General features: G+C 38.8%; 1 protein-coding gene across 1 annotated transcript in view; it reads right to left on the reverse strand.

Moving 5' to 3' along the window:
* Positions 1-19,379, reverse strand: part of kank4 (KN motif and ankyrin repeat domains 4) — a 191,064-nt gene that overhangs the window by 25,160 nt on the left and 146,525 nt on the right. The window contains 8 exon segments of the mRNA XM_061883667.1: positions 2,726-2,992; positions 10,960-11,053; positions 12,313-14,415; positions 14,418-14,912; positions 14,915-14,971; positions 14,974-15,022; positions 15,024-15,568; positions 15,920-15,975. Coding sequence (XP_061739651.1) covers positions 2,726-2,992; positions 10,960-11,053; positions 12,313-14,415; positions 14,418-14,912; positions 14,915-14,971; positions 14,974-15,022; positions 15,024-15,568; positions 15,920-15,935 — 3,626 coding nt within the window. The 5' untranslated portion in view covers positions 15,936-15,975.

A 19,379-nucleotide genomic window follows, 5' to 3' on the forward strand; every position in this document is an offset into this window, starting at 1 on the left:
TTAAAGGCAAACTGCACTTTTTTTGGAATTTTCCAAATCATCATGGAAATTTTTGGGGGGGATTTTAAAGATGATAAAAGAAATGCTTGGATAATGCGGCTAATGGGAGTCACGTCCATCAACGTTTTGTATACACTCTGCAAGTATATATATATATATATATATAATGTAGAAACAGACACGTTCACAACAATTTGTAATATGTACAATAGTTATCATATGTTGGTCATTTTAATCATTGCCAAAACAAATTCTTCGGTACATTTATTTCCGTTTCCATAGCTCCGCATATCTGACTTCTGGCATCATCCCCCCTATCGGATACAAATACGCAAGTGTGTTCCAATCACGGCAGATTCTGTAACAAACAACAAAGACGATTTTTTGGGACAAATGAGGATTCACACCCTTATCTTTTTGAATCTGAATTTATGGAGGATGAATTATTTCTTATGGGAGCCAGCACGAAGGAAGAGTGAGACGTTGGAGCAGACAGAAGCCGAGAGAGTGAGGTGAAAGGGAATCAAAGCTGGAAAATGTGGAACTTGAAGCCACGCTATTTCAACAAAAACGGAGTGCTAACCTATAATCCACAGGAAAAATTGTTCCCGGCCAGCTGGACCAAACAGACAACTGTCCATCAAGTGAGTGACACTTTATATCAATCATGATCCACACCGCACATCATGCGTATTATAACAACTACAGTACATACACTGTCTGGCTTGCTGTGTACAAACAACTTTTTAGACACTCACAGCGTTTTGCAGTACAAACTAAAACAAGTTTCCTGCTGATGTAGAAGCCAGTTTATCTCTTGCCGTAGTAAGCTTCTACGGCTAATACCATAGCACGCCGGTGTGTTACTACACTAGAAATAGAGTTCCTCAATGTTCTCTCTTACAATAACAATGTCGCTACAGTTTGGTTATTTACAGGTTACAGAACATAAATGAGGTATTGACAGTTTTTGAATGCATTTTGAAAGTGATTTAGAGGTAGAATGAATTGCTCCAATTAGCTGCATTGCTTGTCACCACGAACAAGGAGTTTTTTTATATGTTAGAAAGCGGGGGAAAAAAACTACTTTTGTCCTCTGGTTATTGTGAATTATTGTGAAAGATAGGAAAAAAAAAAAGTGCAGTCTCCATTTAAGATAAAACATTTTTATAATTTAAGAGCATTCACGCAGCTGCTGACATATCGAGTAGGTGAGCTGCTCTTTTGCCTCTGAGCTGGTAAATGTTGATTTTAGATTATAAATCATGCCTCTCACCTGGACAATGCTAATTAGTAGCATGTCTATGGCAAATCCATTGTCAATTAGCATGGAGCATTTTGAAAAGTGGATGTTTACTGTACTTTTGTGTGTCTTTTCTTGCTTTGTTGCCATGGAAAATTGTAACATTACTTATAGACAGTCTGGCTGTGTGCGCTCTGAGGGTTGATTGTTTTCAAACCAAGTGCTTATGCGATGCCTTGGGTGCAAACGGACATGACGTCAAGTGCAACAAACGTATCGAAACATCGCACCAATATATCATATCAATCCAGTGGCAATTCCATTAAGACTGTAAGGGAAGCCCAACAATTGGGTCGTCAAATATGTACATTTGGATTTCCATTCCATTAATTGAATATCCACAAGAATGTATTCACCGTAACTTTTTTTTGTTGGTGCTGAGGGTCTATTGATTTCGAAGGGGAAGGATTAAGTGGGTTGTTCAACTGCAGCCAAACTCGACGCTCATTGGATAAATGCTCGACTTTCTCCTGCCCATCGGACACTCAACATCTCTGGAAGTGAATACAAAGTGGGCTTTTCCTCAGCTGGCCTGGACGGTTAGCTTCCGCATGATGGTTGGATGATCTGTCTGAGGCTAAATCATTTTTGATTGATAGCCAAATTAGCAAATTGGTGATCTTGAAATACGTTTGTATAAACCACTGCCAGAGCATTTTTCAAGTTTCATTTGAGTCCTTCAAGTGATGTTTGCTTTGTAAAATGTAACATCTTTATATATTTTTTACTTAAGACTGTAGTTGTGTTTAGAGATTAGCTGAAAATGAGCTTCCCTTATTTTAAAGACCAACAGTCGCCACTGCCGATAGTACCAGTAGACTTCGGTGGGTACTTATAAAAGTACAGAATATTGGTAACCTTCACCACCTTTTAAAATAGTCGGGTAAATAATGTATATATCCCAGAACCAGCATTCTCTGCAATTTTGCATAACATGCTCAGAAATTTGTATGAAATAGACAAAAAATATATATATTTTGGATTTACACCGACATTTCCACTCTGTGTAAATCCCAATCTGACAATAATTTTAAACATGTACCCAATTTCAATTGTACATTTACAATCATTGCACTCTCGAAAAAAGTGGTTAAGATAAATAATTAACAATATGCCAAAAATAATATACAATTTATGCCTCATGATAAGTGTATAAAAATACTGAGTGCAACTCTGTGTGGAAACAGGCTTCTCGTATGAGGCCTCCATTACTTCACACATCACGCGGTCTTCTTAATTAGAAAGGTCAACATGATATTTGTTAATACTAGTAATTTGGCAAGAGGTATTGCTTTAGTTGCCAAGGCAAACAACAATTTAGTGCCTATTTAGAATCAGGAATTGGAATGACTACACAAATATTTGAATTCCACTGTAAAAATTCCAGCTGAATGCCTTGCTTCTTTCACTCTCCTATCTCACCCTGCAGACGGTTCCTCCAGGAGCTCCTGGCTGCTCTCTCGGTCCAGCAGGTCTTTTTTTTCACTCTCCTTTTCTGCTGCCACTGCACCCTCTTCGCCACACAGGATTTCTGCATCTTTCTCCTGTGCATCTGCTCCCTCCTCAGGCTTTTCTGCTGAGTTAGGCTCCTTGCCTCTTTCTTCCTCAGCCTCTGAGCTGTCACCCTCTTCAACATCCACTTTTGCTTTCTCATCTCCACTGGACTCCTCGCTCGATGTGCTTTCATACCTGGCAAAAAGGATGTAAAAATCATAACGGCAACCTACCAAAACACAGGGGTTCCTTTTTAAAATCTAGCTAGACTGATAATGTTTTGTCTGGCATGGGCTTAGTTTATGTGTCTTTCGTAAATATAATCATGTGTACAGGCTTTGAACATATGACCACATCACTGAAAAACAGAATCTGCTAAAACGAATATGAAAGCCATCAACGTAAAGTCAACAGGAGCTAAGTTTGGATACACAACAAGATCCTTGTTTAACACAACCTTGGCTCACATACCGAAAACATCCTTCACAGTGAGACACATGAATAAAGTTCTAGTTAAGGTATGTTTACGTGCTCACATGTGCACTGTTGAACAAAACACAGCCTTGTTCAGTGAAAAAAGCTAATGATACAAGCAGCTGGGGAGGTTGCCGTGTGTGTGTGTGTGTGTGTGTGCGCGTGTGCGCGTACGGGCGACTGAGAGAGTGTGTTGAGGGCACCTCCTGTGAGTCTTATTTTGAGTGCAACTGATTCATGGTTATTTGGTTTAGGGTTTACACCAATGAGACATTCGGGAGCCACAACATATTCTGGATTCCAGCGGGTATCAGGTGAGAACAGAATGTCAGCTTTAAGAATATAACTAATAATAGTTAAATAACTTTACCATTTTCTCTAACTTTTTCCCACATACCAAAGCCATGCACGGTATTTGGAGATTCTCAAATGGTCCATAGGTGTAAAAATGTATTAGAATTTTTTTTTCAATTATGTTATCTTTTTTTGTGATCGTGGCGGTCTGAAATGCCTTACAGTTTTTGATGATAGCTTTTTTCAGAAAATTGCAGCAAAAGTTGCGATGTTTCGAGGCTTCTTTTTTTTCAATACTGTTACATTAACTCTTTTTATTAAAAATTGTAATCAATATTTTTGTGTTGTTTTTAGTGTAACATTAACATAAAAAAAGTCAGAGGATTGCAACAAAAATTGGAAATCAAATGCTGTATTGATGTTTTACCCGTTTTATATTTCATGTACCGTATTTTTCAGAGTATAAGTCATTCCGGAGTATAAGTCGCACCTGCCGAAAATGCATAATAAATAAGGAAAAAAGCATATATAAGTCGCGCTGGAGTAGAAGTCGCATTTTTGGGGGAATTTATTTGATAAAACCCATCTCCAAGAATAGACATTTGAAAAGCAATTTAAAATAAATAAAGGATAGTGAACAACAGGCTGAATAAGTGTACGTTATATGACGCCTAAATAACCAACTGAGAACGTGCCTGGTATGTTGACCTAACATATTATGGTAAGAGTCATTCACATAACTATAACATATAAAAATGCTATAAGTTTACGGTAATGTGTTAATAATTTCACACATAAGTCGCTCCTGAGTATAAGTCGCACCCCCGGCCGAACTATGAAAAAAAACTGCGACTTATAGTCCAAAAAATACGGTACCTTAAAAGTAGACACTAACTAGCAGTAAAAGCACATTTATATAGTCCTGTCAAATGACTGGACTCTTTTAATTATAATTAATAACAGCAATAATCATAAGTACAGAAATTACACCTTTGTAGACGACAGAATGGTCTGCTGTGTCGTAGACAGACATTGTGCAGACATTCTCCATGTTAATTTTAAAGTTGAAAAGTGTTTGTCCATCTCGAACTGTAATTTATGTTCCAACACATTACCCCTTATTAGAGAGGATTTGTGAACTGTTGCGAGCGATCTCCATCGATAATTGTTATGGCTATTTGAGAGGCAATATGCAGAGGTGTGGACTCGAGTCACATGACTTGGTCTCGAGTCAGACTCGAGTCATGAATTTGATGACTTAAGACTCGACTTGACAAAGTCTAAAGAGACTTGCAACTCGACTTAGACTTTAACATCAATGACTTGTGACTTCATTTGGACTTCAGTCTTTTGACTTGACAAGACTTGCTACTTTTCCCAAAACCCAAAGATTAAAAAGTTGTTCAGGAGCGCTCCGTATCTTTCATTTTGTACGTGTGTGTCTGTCAGCGTGTGTGCTGTCGGTACAACATCCAATCAAATTACATTTACGTTGTTTTCATCCCACAACATTCATCCAATCAAATTGCAGGACAACCAACGAAGAAGAGTTGTTAAACAACGCACCAGTGTGGAAAAATTATGCCTAAGATAGTTTTGTTTGGGTATTAAAACTACGACTTGGTCAACAAAAAAGGAATTGCCGTATGCAAAACATGCGGTTCGAAGATTGCAGACGGAGACGCAACAACTTCCAACTTCGTTCGACATTTGAAGTTGCACAAAGAACGGTAAGTTTGAATGTAAGACAATGTTTATTGGCTAAGTAACGTATCTTTTATTTGCTGTGTAGTTAAACGAGTGAGGCTGTAAACTCATTGCTAGCGTTATAACCATAGACATCTTATAAGGTTACGCAGCATCGAGCGCTACTGCCTACAGGCGCTGACGAGAAGCGGAGCCGCCATCTTGAATTGGTGATCCGCTCCATTCAGTGCAATTCATTTGGCAGAAGCAATGAACTTGTCAGCGCATTTAATTAACCTTACCGCACTGACTACCACTGATTTTCACGCGTTTTTTTGTCATACATGTAGCTATGATAAAGGACACAGGTTTTGGCATGTTTTATTATTCAAATAATAGAATATTCTTATATGCTGCAAGTGACCAGATGTCCAAGATCAAAACTGGGACTATAATCCTAGAGAAGGGGGGGGAAAACGGTCAGCTATTTTTAAGTTCAAGAAACAATATGATTAGGTTATATATACATGCGTATATTCTACATAAACAATGTATGAATACATTAGATATCTATATATTTTAGGGACCTATAGACTGCATCTCTGTTGATGCAGCGGTATAAGACAATACTGCTTAAAAAAATCACTTGACAAAAAGTATGAATAAAGTAGCGAATTGCAGTGGACGCAACAGATTGCCGTGTTTGCAATGACGTTATAACCATAGACATGTTAGTAGTAGACGCCGCGTTGGCTGCTGTGACGCGAGCAATTTGGCCGCCATCTTGAAGTGGTGTTGAGGAGCCGGCGAGCAGCCTGAACTGACAGTTGACAGGTAGAAAACAAAGATGGTGTTCAGCGTTTTCCTGCTCAAATGAGCGGACTGTTGAAAATAGGAATTGGGGGATTACTTTTCACAAGTAAGATTTAACATTAACGTACTATTGCCTTCCGCCTGATTGTAGCTGAGATAGGCACCAGCGCCCCTCGGGACCCTAAAGGGAATAAGCAGTAGAAAATGGATGGATGGATAGTTGTATTTTGTGAAAAGAATATTACCACAGAGTTGTGTAGGAGCAAAGATCTTTAATATTTGTAAGTGAAAATCACAAACAAATCTTCTGGGCGAGGATGACGGCCCTACATGTATTTGCTTTACAAACTTTCATCCATCCATCCATTTTCTACCGCTTATTCCCTTTTTGGGGTCGCGGGGGGCGCTGGCGCCTATCTCAGCTACAATCGGGCGGAAGGCGGAGTACACCCTGGACAAGTCGCCAACTCATCGCAGGGCCAACACAGATAGACAGACAACATTCACACTCACATTCACACACTAGGGCCAATTTAGTGTTGCCAATCAACCTATCCCCAGGTGCATGTCTTTGGAAGTGGGAGGAAGCCGGAGTACCCGGAGGGAACCCACGCATTCACGGGGAGAACATGCAAACTCCACACAGAAAGATCCTGAGCCTGGATTTGAACCCAGGACTGCAGGACCTTCGTATTGTGAGGCAGACGCACTAACCCCCTCTGCCACCGTGAAGCCTACAAACTTTCAGCCCCACCTAAAACAAAATTTCACCAGCCGCCACTGATTATGATGCATTCTCATTTTAGGCAAAATATAAGACAATACTTTCTTAACAGTATGTATGTAAACAGGAATAAGTCTTCAAGTAACAATATTTAAATACCGGTTTTATTGTGAATCCAGTCAAACAGATTGGTGGTTTTAGCTGATATAAAGACTTTCAGGTTAAAATTAAAGTACCAATAATTGTCACACACACACTAGGTGTGGTGAAATTTTTCCTCTGCATTTGACCCATCCCCTTGTTCACCCCCTGGGAGGTGAGGGGAGCAGTGGGCGCCCGGGAATAATTTTTGGAGATTTAACCCCCAATTCCAACCCTTGATGCTGAGTGCCAAGCAGGGAGGTAATGGATCCCATTTTTATAGTCTTTGGTATGACCCGGCGTGTTTATATATGTTTACATTTAAGTATTTGGCAGACGCTTTTATCCAAAGCGACATATATAAAAAATACATATAAAACAATCACATGACCATTTAAGGGAAGAATGTAATACAAAATATCAATACGAAGTGTCAAGACAGAATAAACTCTCTACTGCTACAGCAACGGAGATAGTCAATAGGTCCCTAAGATATATAGATATCTAATGTATTCATACATTGTTTTATGTAGAATATACGAACGCATGTATATATAACCTAATCATATTATTTGTTGAATTAAAAAATAGCTGACTGTTTTTTCCCCCTTCTCTAGAATTATATTCCCAGTATTGATCTGGGACGTCTGGTCACTTATAGCATGTAGAAATATTCTATTAATGTTAAGAAAACTATGAATAATAAAACACCCCGAAACATGTGTCCTTTATCAAAGCAACACGTATGACAAAAAAGCGGGTGGAAATCAGTGGTAATCAGTGAGGTAAAATTAAATAAATGCGCTGACTGTTCATTTCTCCTGACACATTAATTGCACTGAGTGGAGCGGATCACCACTCCAAGATGGCGGCCGCGCGTCTCATCTCCTCAGCGCCAGTAGGCAGAAGCGCTCGATGCTGCGTCTACTTATAAGATGTTTATGGTCCTAACATTAGCAGTGAGTTTACAGCTTCACTCATTTAACTACACAGCAAATAGAAGTCCCGTTACTCAGCCAATAAACTTTAGCTTACAATAGAAACTTACCCTTCTTTGTGGATCTTCAAATGTCGAACGAAGTTGGAAGTTGTTGCGTCTAAGTCTGTAATATTCGAACTGCATGTTTTGCATACGGCAATTCGTTTTTTGTTGACCAAGTCGTAGTTTTTATACCCGAACGAAACCAACTTTGGCATATTTTTTTCTCACTGGCGCGTTGTTTGACAATTATTCTTCCTTGGTTTTCATGCAATTCGATTGTATGAGTGAAACAACGTAGTACTAATTTGATTGGCTGTTGTACTGAGAGCATATTAGCTGACGGGAACAACACGCTAACAGACACAAGTACAAAATGAAAGATATGGAGCGCTCCTGAATAACTTTTTAATAGTTGGGTTTTGGGGAGTCATGTCAAGTCAAAAGCCTCAAGTCCAAGTCAAGTCACAAGTCATTGATGTTAAAGTCTAAGTCGAGTTCCAAGTCTCTTTACATTTTGTCAAGTCGAGTCTAAAGTCATCAAGTTCATTACTCGAGTCTGACTCGAGTCCAAGTCATGTGACTCGAGTCCACACCTCTGCTCGTTTGTCATCAACATATATGTAAAAAATAGATGGATAGATACTTAAACTAATGCAATTACTACTACAATACTACTTGTGGTGTATTTGCTTCCCTAAGGAACTTATTGGAGAAAGCCTTGTATAGGGTGTTATAGCTCGGTTGGTAGAGTGGCCGTCCCAGCAACTTGAGGGTTGCAGGTTCGAGCCCCGCTTCTGCCATTCTAGTCACTCCTGTTGTGTCCTTGGGCAAGACACTTTACCCACCTGCTCCCACTGTCACCCACACTGGTTTGAATGTAACTTAGATATTGGGTTTCACTATGTAAGAGTTTCTAGAGAGAAGCGCTATGTAAATTCCCTTCACTTTACTTTTGCATTAAGTCTATGAAGACCACTTTGAGATATACTAAGGGGACTCCGCCCCAGGTTCCAGGCGTCTATTTCTACCCCTTTTAACCCCAAAAAAAGACAATCAAAGTGGCTGTTAAGTAGTAGTTTACATGCGGTTACTACATTTTATGCAACAGGCCTGGTCTGAATTGCAGGTCTATGCTCCATTCGCAATCATTTTGTGATTGACTAGGGATCTTTTTAGGGCGTTTAGAGATAGACCACCTCATACAATGACCTGTCCTTTGCAGCTCCAGAGAATCCAAAGTGGAAATAAACATTTGCTGCTACCAGTCGGTATTTAACGTATATTTCGGACTATAAGTCACAGTTTTTTTCATTGTTTGCCCGGGGTGCGAAATATACTCCGGAGCGACTTATGTGTGAAATTATTAACACATTACCGTAAAATATCAAATAATATTATTCATTTAATTCGCGGAAGAGATGAAGAAACTGTCAGCAATCGTCACACACACGTCAGCAATTGTCTCATACACGTCAACCAATAAGAATTCGGCGGGTGAGGTTCATGGCAGAAGTGCATTGTAGGTCATGGAATGCTCACTGCTTTATGCTATATGCTACTGTCGTAGCTATTAAAATGGATAATGTCATCGTTGGCGGTAACTTATAAAAACTGAGAAGGGCTGAACAAAAATGGCACCGAAAAGGAAATCATGTACTGCAGATTACACAATATCAAAAAGTATTATTTATCTCATTCGCGGAAGAGACGAAGTAAATGTCAGCAATCGTCACACACACATCAGCAATCGTCACATACACGTCAACCAATAAGAATTCGGCGGGGGAGGGTCATGGCAGAAGTGCATTGTGGGTCATGGAATGCTAACTGCTATATGCTATATGCTAACTGCTATATGCCATCTGCTCATCTTTGGCGGTAACTTATAAAAACTGAGAAGGGCTGAACAAAAATCGGCCCGAAAAGGAAATCATGTACTGCAGATTACAAGCTGGACGTAGTGAAATATGCAGCAGAAAACGACAAGAGGAAGCGGCGCATACCTTTGGAGTTGGCAGAGTTGTTTAGAAGCAAAATCGAGGAAGAATATTTCATGGGATTTATCGATTAGGAGTGACAGATTGTTTGGTAAACGTATAGCATGTTCTATATGTTATAGTTATTTGAATGACTCTTACTATAATACGTTACGTTAACATACTAGGCACGTTCTTAGTTGGTTATTTATGCGTCATATAACGTACACTTATTCAGCCTGTTGTTCACTATTCTTTATTTATTTTAAATTGCCTTTCAAATGTCTATTCTTGGTGTTGGATTTTATCAAAGAAATTTCCCCCAAAAATGCGATTTATACTCCAGTGCGACGTATATATGTTTTTTTCCTTCTTTACTATGCATTTTCGGCTGGTACAATGTATACTCCAGAGCGATTTATAATCCGAAAAATACGGTACCACACGAACTGGCTTTAAACTAAAATTCAACTTAGCAGGAAGGGAAAATATCTGCAACTATTTTATCTTTTAAGCACATGTTTTAAACCAAATAAAACAGCATATTCTAATTGACGTTATTTTTTAAAACATTTTTATGTGGGATTGAGCCATCATTCGGTTACACTTTACAACACGTATAACAGTAAACTTTCTTTTGACAGTGGTAGTATCAGCAATGAGGCACAATTCACAGAAGTGTGCAGTTTATTGTGCATCAGTGAGTAACAGAGAGATGACAGGGAGTCTAAAACAGCGTGAAGCTTGTGTTGTATTTGTATCTCTCGCTTGTTTAATGCCTTAACTGGAAAGCCTGTTCTGAATATATCCTCTCGAAATGAGGAATTACTGAGTACTACACACCAAAATAAAGGAGCAGAATGTAAAACATCAAACCCTGACAATTCAAAGGAATTCAGTCGGTTAGGAATAATAAACTGTTTAGGTGTACTCATGTAAGATTGTTGACAGAATAAGAGAATGACAAGCAAAACTTCTCACAAAGACAAATACAGACATATAAACACAATAGGGTAACCCACATTAGACTATTAATCACACACAGATTGGACACTGATTAAAGTGATTTTACCCTCCATTCACCCCGACAAACTTCAGGTTTTTCTTGGTTCCCTTGTTCCCCTGCTTGTCAGCAACCCCATTTTTCTTCATAATAGATTTGAGACCTGGGGAGTAGTGCAGAAAATGAAAAGACAGGCTGATTTAAAAGTTTGCAAAACACATTTTATCTGTTAGTCCATCCGTCCATTAATCAATCACTTCACACATGCAGACATTTTCCTTTTACCCATCTTAGATTCCTTCTTTGTTCCCAGATTTTGCTTATTTATCAAGCGCCAAAGAAGTGTGTAAAACGCTGATGACAGGAAATTAAAATAAAAAAAATAATATGTATCTGATTTTCATGTTGTAAATTAATTGCATCTACTTGTTAAAGAGCTGCTAGTCTGCTTCCTGACAACCCTTATGAGACCAACCCCCATTGCTTATCAATGCTGTATCACTTCGAAAACATCAGCAGGTGGATGTCGCAACGTACATTACAATTGCAATATATTACATTATCTTTTCATATAATGTGATGCAGGATTTCAACTTTCCTTTCACTTAATCAACTGTGTTTACAAAACTGTGTAAACTTTGTTTACAAAATCAAAATGCAATCTATTGACTGCAAAGGCAGGCAAACCTTAGGAGTTCACGTCGATTACTTTTGCCAATATAAGAAAATTTTATTAGCAGCATATATAAAAGACTAAATGTTGGTAAATTGCAATAACCATAATCAAAATAAATAACTTCACAAATAATTCCGCCCGTGTGCAGCTGAGATAGGATCCAGCAACCCCAAAAGGGACAAGCGGTAGAAAAATGGATGGATGGATGGACCTTATGTAGATCAAACCACAGACAAACATTTAAAAGCTTTTGTGCTGTAACACTGAACTTAAGATGAACTCATAACATCAAATATTTGTGCAATAGCACAGAGAGCAAGTCTGTTCTCCAGCTTCCAAGCCATGAACAGAACTGTGAAACATCAAGTGAGGAGAGAAATACAGCGCTTATTTGATATGTGCACTTTTGTCAATACATTGCACTGTCCAAACAAATAAACATATAAAGTGTGTTTGTACGCATAGAAGAGAGGGTTGTGTATGATATTTATGACAGATCACTACAGGAACATTACAGATATCAGAATGCTAATTTGTTTTTATTGATCCTCGTCTGTCAATTAATATCTGCTTAGATCTATTTGCAGCAAAATATTTTAAGTCAGTCACATATGAAATGCATATTATCTGGACCCTAAGGAAGTGTTTTAAATGTAGATTAAATCTTCATAGAATGAATGAATGCAACTTATCAATTGCATCACTTTGACCAATGTTTGAATGTACTTAAAAAAAAAAAGACTTACTTTGTTCTTGCTGCTTGTTAGCAGTGGCAGATTTCTGGCCTGGTGAGTAGAAGGCAGAAAGAACACTAAGGGAACTGACCAGTTGACTCTGAATAGAGCTCATTTTGGAAGGGCCAGGTTTCCCTACTGGTTTTCCTGTGGTTGCAGCTTTCCCCACGGGCTTGGGCGATGCTGCATTTCCTGCCTCTGTTCTTTTCCCAGTTGTCTGTTTTTGTGTGCCAGGGCTCTCCTGCTGGCTAACCGACTGTTGAGCTCCAGAGCTGCTTCCCAGCTGAGCCCACTGCTCCCCCAGAAGCCCTGTTAGCCGAGTTACAACTTGACCTAAAGCTGCAGGTGAGGTTGGTGACTCACTTGAGCCTCTACGTACTTGCTGCGCCTCGACAATATCATGGTGGAAGACCAGGGCTTCACCAGAGCTCCGAAACTGTGCCATTTCATTAGAGCCTCTCCGTAATTTCTGGGCTTCAGGGTCTTTCTGAAGGGATTGACCCGCTTCAGAACGTCTTCGAGACTGAGTTTGGACCTCACCCAATCCATGGCGTTTTGGGTGGGTGTGGTTATCTCCAGATCCACGTCTTAAAGGTTGTGATACACCAGATGCTCTATTAGGTGCTTCCAGCTCCTTTGAGTCCCGTCGAGTTATAGTTTTAGACTGGGCTTGAATTGATTTGGGACGAGTTTGAGCCTCTTTAAACATTGAAGATGAGCACTGAATCTCAGTTTGAGGTTGTGATTGAGATTGTTTTTCATTAGATGGTAGTGTGGTGTTGTTCCCAGACTGAGCCAGGGATGGCGTTTCATGTTTAATCAGTGGTTCAGAGAGTTCTGTTGGGGATTGAGACTTTTTGACTGTCTTTGACTGCTGACTTTGAGTTTCACTAGAACCTCTACGAGGACGAACAGGAGCAGTTTGAAGTTGATAAATTGTCTGCTGTGCCTGATCTGCTGATGGCCTACGACCTCTTTGAGGTCTTACTGGAACTTCTGTCTTTACATTGGCACTTTCTGATGCTACTGTAGCAGTATCCAAAGTATTTGTTGTACTCTGTGCAACCTTCTGCAATTCAAGACTTTCTGGGATTGCTTTTGATTCAGAGTTAGTTTTTGAAGGATTTATTTCCTTTTCTGATTCTGTATTTTCCTCTGTTGGACTTGTACTTGCTTCAGGCTGAGTTACAAATTCAAAACTTAGAGTTCGTTCAACTACACCTTCTTTAGCTGCAACATAATTTCCACCAGCAGTTTGCAATATCATATTTGTATTGTCTTCATGGTCTTTCTGAATTCCTTCATTTAATCTATTGTTGTCTTTTATACTTTCACTGGCCACGGTATCAACTTCACCTCTCTGGCTGCCTGGACTTTCTCTCACCTGACTATCAGCTTCAGTGTTTCTGGATGGTTTGTTGTCTTGTGGTATTTCAAGTTCTGTCTCAGTATGTCGGTCAATCCTCTGTGCGACCTCCATCTCTGTCACCCTGTCAACAGTGTCCACCCTCTCTGTCTCTGTCCCTCTGTCAACACTGCTTGCCCTTGGTCTTTGTGGATGGTTTGTCTCTGTCTCTCCGTCTGTTTCTAAGACCTGGTGTACCCTACGGGCTACTGGTGTTTCAGTCACCTGATCCTGAGTGGCTGCTCTTTCAGTTACTGTACCCTGTTCAATGCTGTTGACTATAGGCCTATGGGACCCAACAGATGCAGATTCTGGCTCAACCTCTGTCATTTTGTCATGAGTGTCTACTCTGGTAGTCTCTGTTCCCTGATCGATACTTCCAGATCCTGATTTGGAAACAGAAATTTCAATACATATTCTTTCAGTATCTGTTCCTTGATCAACTGTACCAGGTATTTCTGTCTCTGTCTCCTGGTTGGAATAGTCTACTTTATCAGTCTCTGTTCCAGTGTCTATACTATCTCTTCTTGGCCTTCTTTGTGTTTCCGTTGGCGACACTTCTACTCTAACTCCCTCACGCATTAGAAGTATTCGCTCCTCCTTCATTTCGTTCTCTGTTATTTGTTCTTTCAACAGCCCATTAGTTTTCTCCAGCTCTTCTTTAGCCTGAAGAAGTTTAGCCTCTAGGGTTACCAGCTTATCATGCAAATCTGGTCACTCGCTGGGCGCTCAAAATTCCCTCCTTTTGCTACATTATCATCTTCTTGTGATGCATGTTCTACTGGACTACCCACTGTCTCGTTTTGTTTGTCTGAAAGATGTGCTTTCATATTAGAACTCTGCTCAAAAATGTCATCACATGCTAATGAGCTTTTCACCAATCTCTGACTTACTGCCTGTGCGATACCCTGTATCCCTTTCTCAGTTAGTGGCTGTGTTGTCAAATGTTTTGAAGTTTCCAAATGTATATTTGTTTGTGGTGTCAGAGACAAATTCAAACCGTCTTTATGTCTGGATGCATGTGATTGGGTGTTGATTCCAGGATCAATACACAGAGCCATTTTAGAAGATGATGTGGAAATGTGAGCCTTTTCTATAGACTGAAGTTGACTTAGTAGTTTCTCTCTCTCCATTCTCAGGGAACAAATCTGAGCTTTAAGTTCAGGGATTGTTTTGACCTGTTCTTCAAGCTCTCTGACTCGTTTAATGCAACTGTGATCTGCTGGTGAAGTCCCACTCGTTCTTGGGGAACGGATCTTCTTTCTGTACATCTGGTGATGCTCTAAACATGTTTTCGGTTGAGCCATTTTCTGGTGTTTCCAACAATACGATCTGGACTGCGTGAATCAGAACCTTTCCGCTGTTGTAATGTGATTGGCATACTTGATGCTCGCAGCAGGTTTGGGCGATTCTGAGTGCCCATAGTTTTATCTTCAATTCCCTGGGCCCCCAAAACTCCTTCACCTCTGACCTTAGCCGAAACAACACTAGTTCCCTGACTAGCTGTCCCCCGGCTCAAAATTCCTCCTTCATTTGTTCTAAATTCAGACATCTGGTGAACCTCTGTTAACCGTGATTTAGGTTTTGGTCCCAAGGTGGATGTCCCAGACCACTGGCTGTCTTTAGGGGTTGGCCGGATCCCATGGCCTGGGAGACTGAAGTTTCTGGGTAGAGTACTGAATTTGGGTGGACCCTTGACCCTGCGCTGGATGTGGACTCTTTTGATGGTATTGCCTTTTTCGATATCATCAACGTATTTGAGAAAATCCAAGTCCAGGTGGAAGCCATATGGAGTTTCCACTGAGTAGGGCAGTTGCTTTCTCTGAACACCACCTTCACTGGCCTTGGTCTGTAAGCCATTGGCTGGTATGGATGAATAGAACAGTAACATTGTCAATGTTTCATGATTTATTTGCAGATTGACATTATTATTGACATACGTTCAAATCCAATTGACATGCTGTACTGATGGCGCTAAAACAAATTGCTCTGGTATGTAAAACCATATTATTTACTGGGAAGTAATTATCATGCAGTGATTACACCAAAACATATAGATTATTGTCCTGTTTTAGGCCACAACAGGAACAGGAAGTTACTGTTTTTCTCGACAGCACATGACGCATAATATAGCATGTAAATAAATATACATCATGCTGCATACATTATTCATATTTCCAGTAGTCTTTATTTAAAAAAAAAAAAAAGTCTCACCACTTTTTTTGTCCATCGTGGGACGCAGGGATGTCAGTCATCGACAACTCTGCAGCCTACAGAAAAGAGAAACTAAATTGTGTTCACAGGATTAAAGTACAATTTAATATACAAATTAATTAAAAGCCGCAATAATCATCAAAAACAATAATAATTTGACATATGTAATATATATATATATATATATATATATATATATATATATATATATATATATATACATATATATATATATATATATATATAAAAATAAAGACAAGTTGCATTTCCAAGTTACTTAGGCTAAAGCTTTGATGACAGCTTTATTGGACATTGAAATATTCTAATCATGCTTTTACTTACAAAACAAAACAAAATCATGTCAAAACTATTTGAAAAAATGAATTGGATTTAATAGTTTAACAGGTGTAGTACATAATTGTATCCATTCATAGAACTAGTCAGACCCATCAAAATGAATTGCAACTTTTGTTCGTCTTGCAGAGAACAAGAAACACAGCCTGCTTCATTTTACAATGTATTTTAATATACAGTGAGCTTGGTGCTGCATAAAAGGGAAATATTTTAGGAGGCAATTTAGCAAGAATAGCCATTACCTTTTCGGGTTTATGTAAAACGTCCTAATATGGAGACTAATGCTACTAATAAAACTAACACAATTATCCCTGCCCTGTATAAGAGCAGAAGATAAAATGCTGACCGCAATGCATTTTTCAGAGCATTAATGATGCATAATTTCAGTGGTTCAGTTACTGTTATGCAACATATGAGTGATGGAGGGTTTTTTTTTTAACCCACTCCTCATTTCTCGCATACATTGTTAAGTATGCTATAACATGTTTTCAAAAATACAGTAAGGAATTGTGACAGTGGAACTAACCTTTACAAGCACAGGAAGAACATGCTAAGTTCACACAGAGAATCCTGAGCAGAGATTCAAACCTATAATCACATGGCTGTTAGACCGACATGTTAACCGCATGTACGACTGTGTTGGTAATGTGCAAGGCCTTTACAAGCCAAGCACTGCACTGGCTGTAAAGTCATCAATCAGTTTGACAGCTTGCTACCTGCAAGGGCTGAAACAGGTCGTATGACAAGTTCTATTTGGCTTTTGCCCCATCTTCACAGATCAACCTTAATAGGAAGAAGTGATGATCTGCAACACAATTGTTGTCTCTGTTAGAGATTAATATCTGACAGCCACTGCATAGGATGTCACACCATGTGACTGTTACTGTGGAAACCGTTCGTTAACCCGCTCGTCCTTCCTGTCCCAGGAGTAGGAAGAACACAGGCATTCCAGACTTCTTCTGGAACTTAATGGGATTGAATCTCACTTGTCCTTAAGGCTTAATTAGCCAATTTGGTAGCTGAAAAACGCTGATAATAATTGGGGGACAGAGAGTCAGAAACAGACTCTCCCATTGCAATTATAAACTGGAAACACATGACAAAACCTTGTTTTAATTACTGAGTGAGAGAAAGGTATATAAGAGAAGAAGGTGATGAGAGATAAAAAAGGGGGAAAAAAAGGAAGGAGATATGAATTGGTTATTTCTCTGTAGAGAAAAAAAGAACAGTTGTAAGAAGATAATAAATGAAGAACCTTTGCTGTTCAGTGTATTTTAAAAGTTGACTCACTTAATTAGAGTCCTCCCTAATGAGTGTCTAACAGCATCAGTAGATTCTTGTTTCATTTGGGCAGCATTGGAAGAGCTTTAGATAAACTCACCTAAAAAGGACTTGCCCTTATAACTAAAATCACAGTAAGAAACATGATTGGACAAACATCCATATTATTTCGGTGTGAATGCAGCCAGTGTCACAACAACATTTTGATTAAAAGTTTATCAATATTTATTTGGAACTTATTTCCAACCTAATTGCTAGCCCTCTGTGTGTGTATATATATATATATATATATATATATATATATATATATATATATATATATATATTATATATATATATATATATATATATATATATATATATATATATATATATATATACGTATATATATATGTATATGTATGTATATATATATGTATATGTATGTTTGTATACAGGGTTTCCCCATATCTATCTGATCGTGATGCCACGGATGAATTGAAATTTGGATTTTTAGTAAGTAATATATTATATGAATGTATACATCGCTTATATTATTCAAGCACTATTGACTAGTAATGCGCAGAAAATGGGGCCACTGAAAAATTTTGATCAACTGTAAGCAAGACGCACGCAAGTGTTAGGAGCCTCGACGAAGTGACAAGGTGCTGCCGCAACTACGCCCTGGCAGTTGGTGGCTTGGGCGACGGGGTGGTGGCTTTCCAGCGGCGGGACGCGCACAGCTCTGTTTTGCATTTTAGCCAGACCCACCCAGCCTTTAGAGCCAGTTTCAGTCCTGAAGTTATGGATCTGACTTGCCAACTTCTCTTACCTGCGGCATTTATTTAACATGTAATGCCAGATATACAGCAGTGGTGATTGCTAAAGACTGCAGGGGGAGTTCAGCTTCCCCTAAAATATAAAAAAGTGGTCAAATATGTTATTTTGTGTTTGCATTTCTTTCATGTGTTAGGATGCGTTTAACTCTTGTATAGAATCAGCTGCTTTGTCGACAGTTGCCGCAACTTTTTTCATTGATGTTTTAGCGTCACACTGCTGCAGCCAAACGAAACAATCATTAGATAAATTGTCTAATTGTCCCGCTCACAAACGAGCGGAAGAATAAGAGTGTTTGAAAGGGGGTCATCGGGATTCCGCATGATGATTGGATGATCCGTCTGGGCTGAATCCCTTTTTTATTGATAGCAAAGTGAGTGAATCTTCAAGCTTGAATTATAAAACACTGTCAAAGGATTTTTTTAAACTTCATTCCGTTTTTCCTTTTGATATGGAGATATTTATCATTTTTTAAGTGAAGTTTTTTTTGTAAAATCTAGCATGTTTATATCTTTTGTCTGTTTTTGGAGACTGTACTCATGTTTAAAGAGTAGCTGAAAAATAGCTTACCCTACTAGACAGACCATCCGCTGCCACTGGTATACAACCTGCGTTACATTGTTTAATGATAACAATTATATATAAAAATAGAGCAAAGTATAACAAACATGTTAATAATAATTACTAATAACCAGAGGTGGGTAGCGTAGCAAGAAATTGTACTCAAGTAAGAGTACTGTTACTTTAGAGATTTATTACTCAAGTAAAAGTAAGGACTAGTCACCCAAATATTTACTTGAGTAAAATTAAAAAGTATGTTGTGAAAAAACTACTCAAGTACTGAGTAACTGATGAGTAACCTGATTACGACAACAAATAATGCACAAAAACATAAAAATAGCAATGAGCAAATTCAGAGCCAGGAATATCTCTTAAGCAACTAAAACAATAATATATATTAAATAATAGTACATTAAAATACAATTTAAAAATGGCAGATTGAGCCACA

The sequence above is a fragment of the Nerophis ophidion genome, linkage group LG22 (genome assembly GCF_033978795.1).
Source record: "Nerophis ophidion isolate RoL-2023_Sa linkage group LG22, RoL_Noph_v1.0, whole genome shotgun sequence".
NCBI lineage: Eukaryota > Metazoa > Chordata > Actinopteri > Syngnathiformes > Syngnathidae > Nerophis > Nerophis ophidion.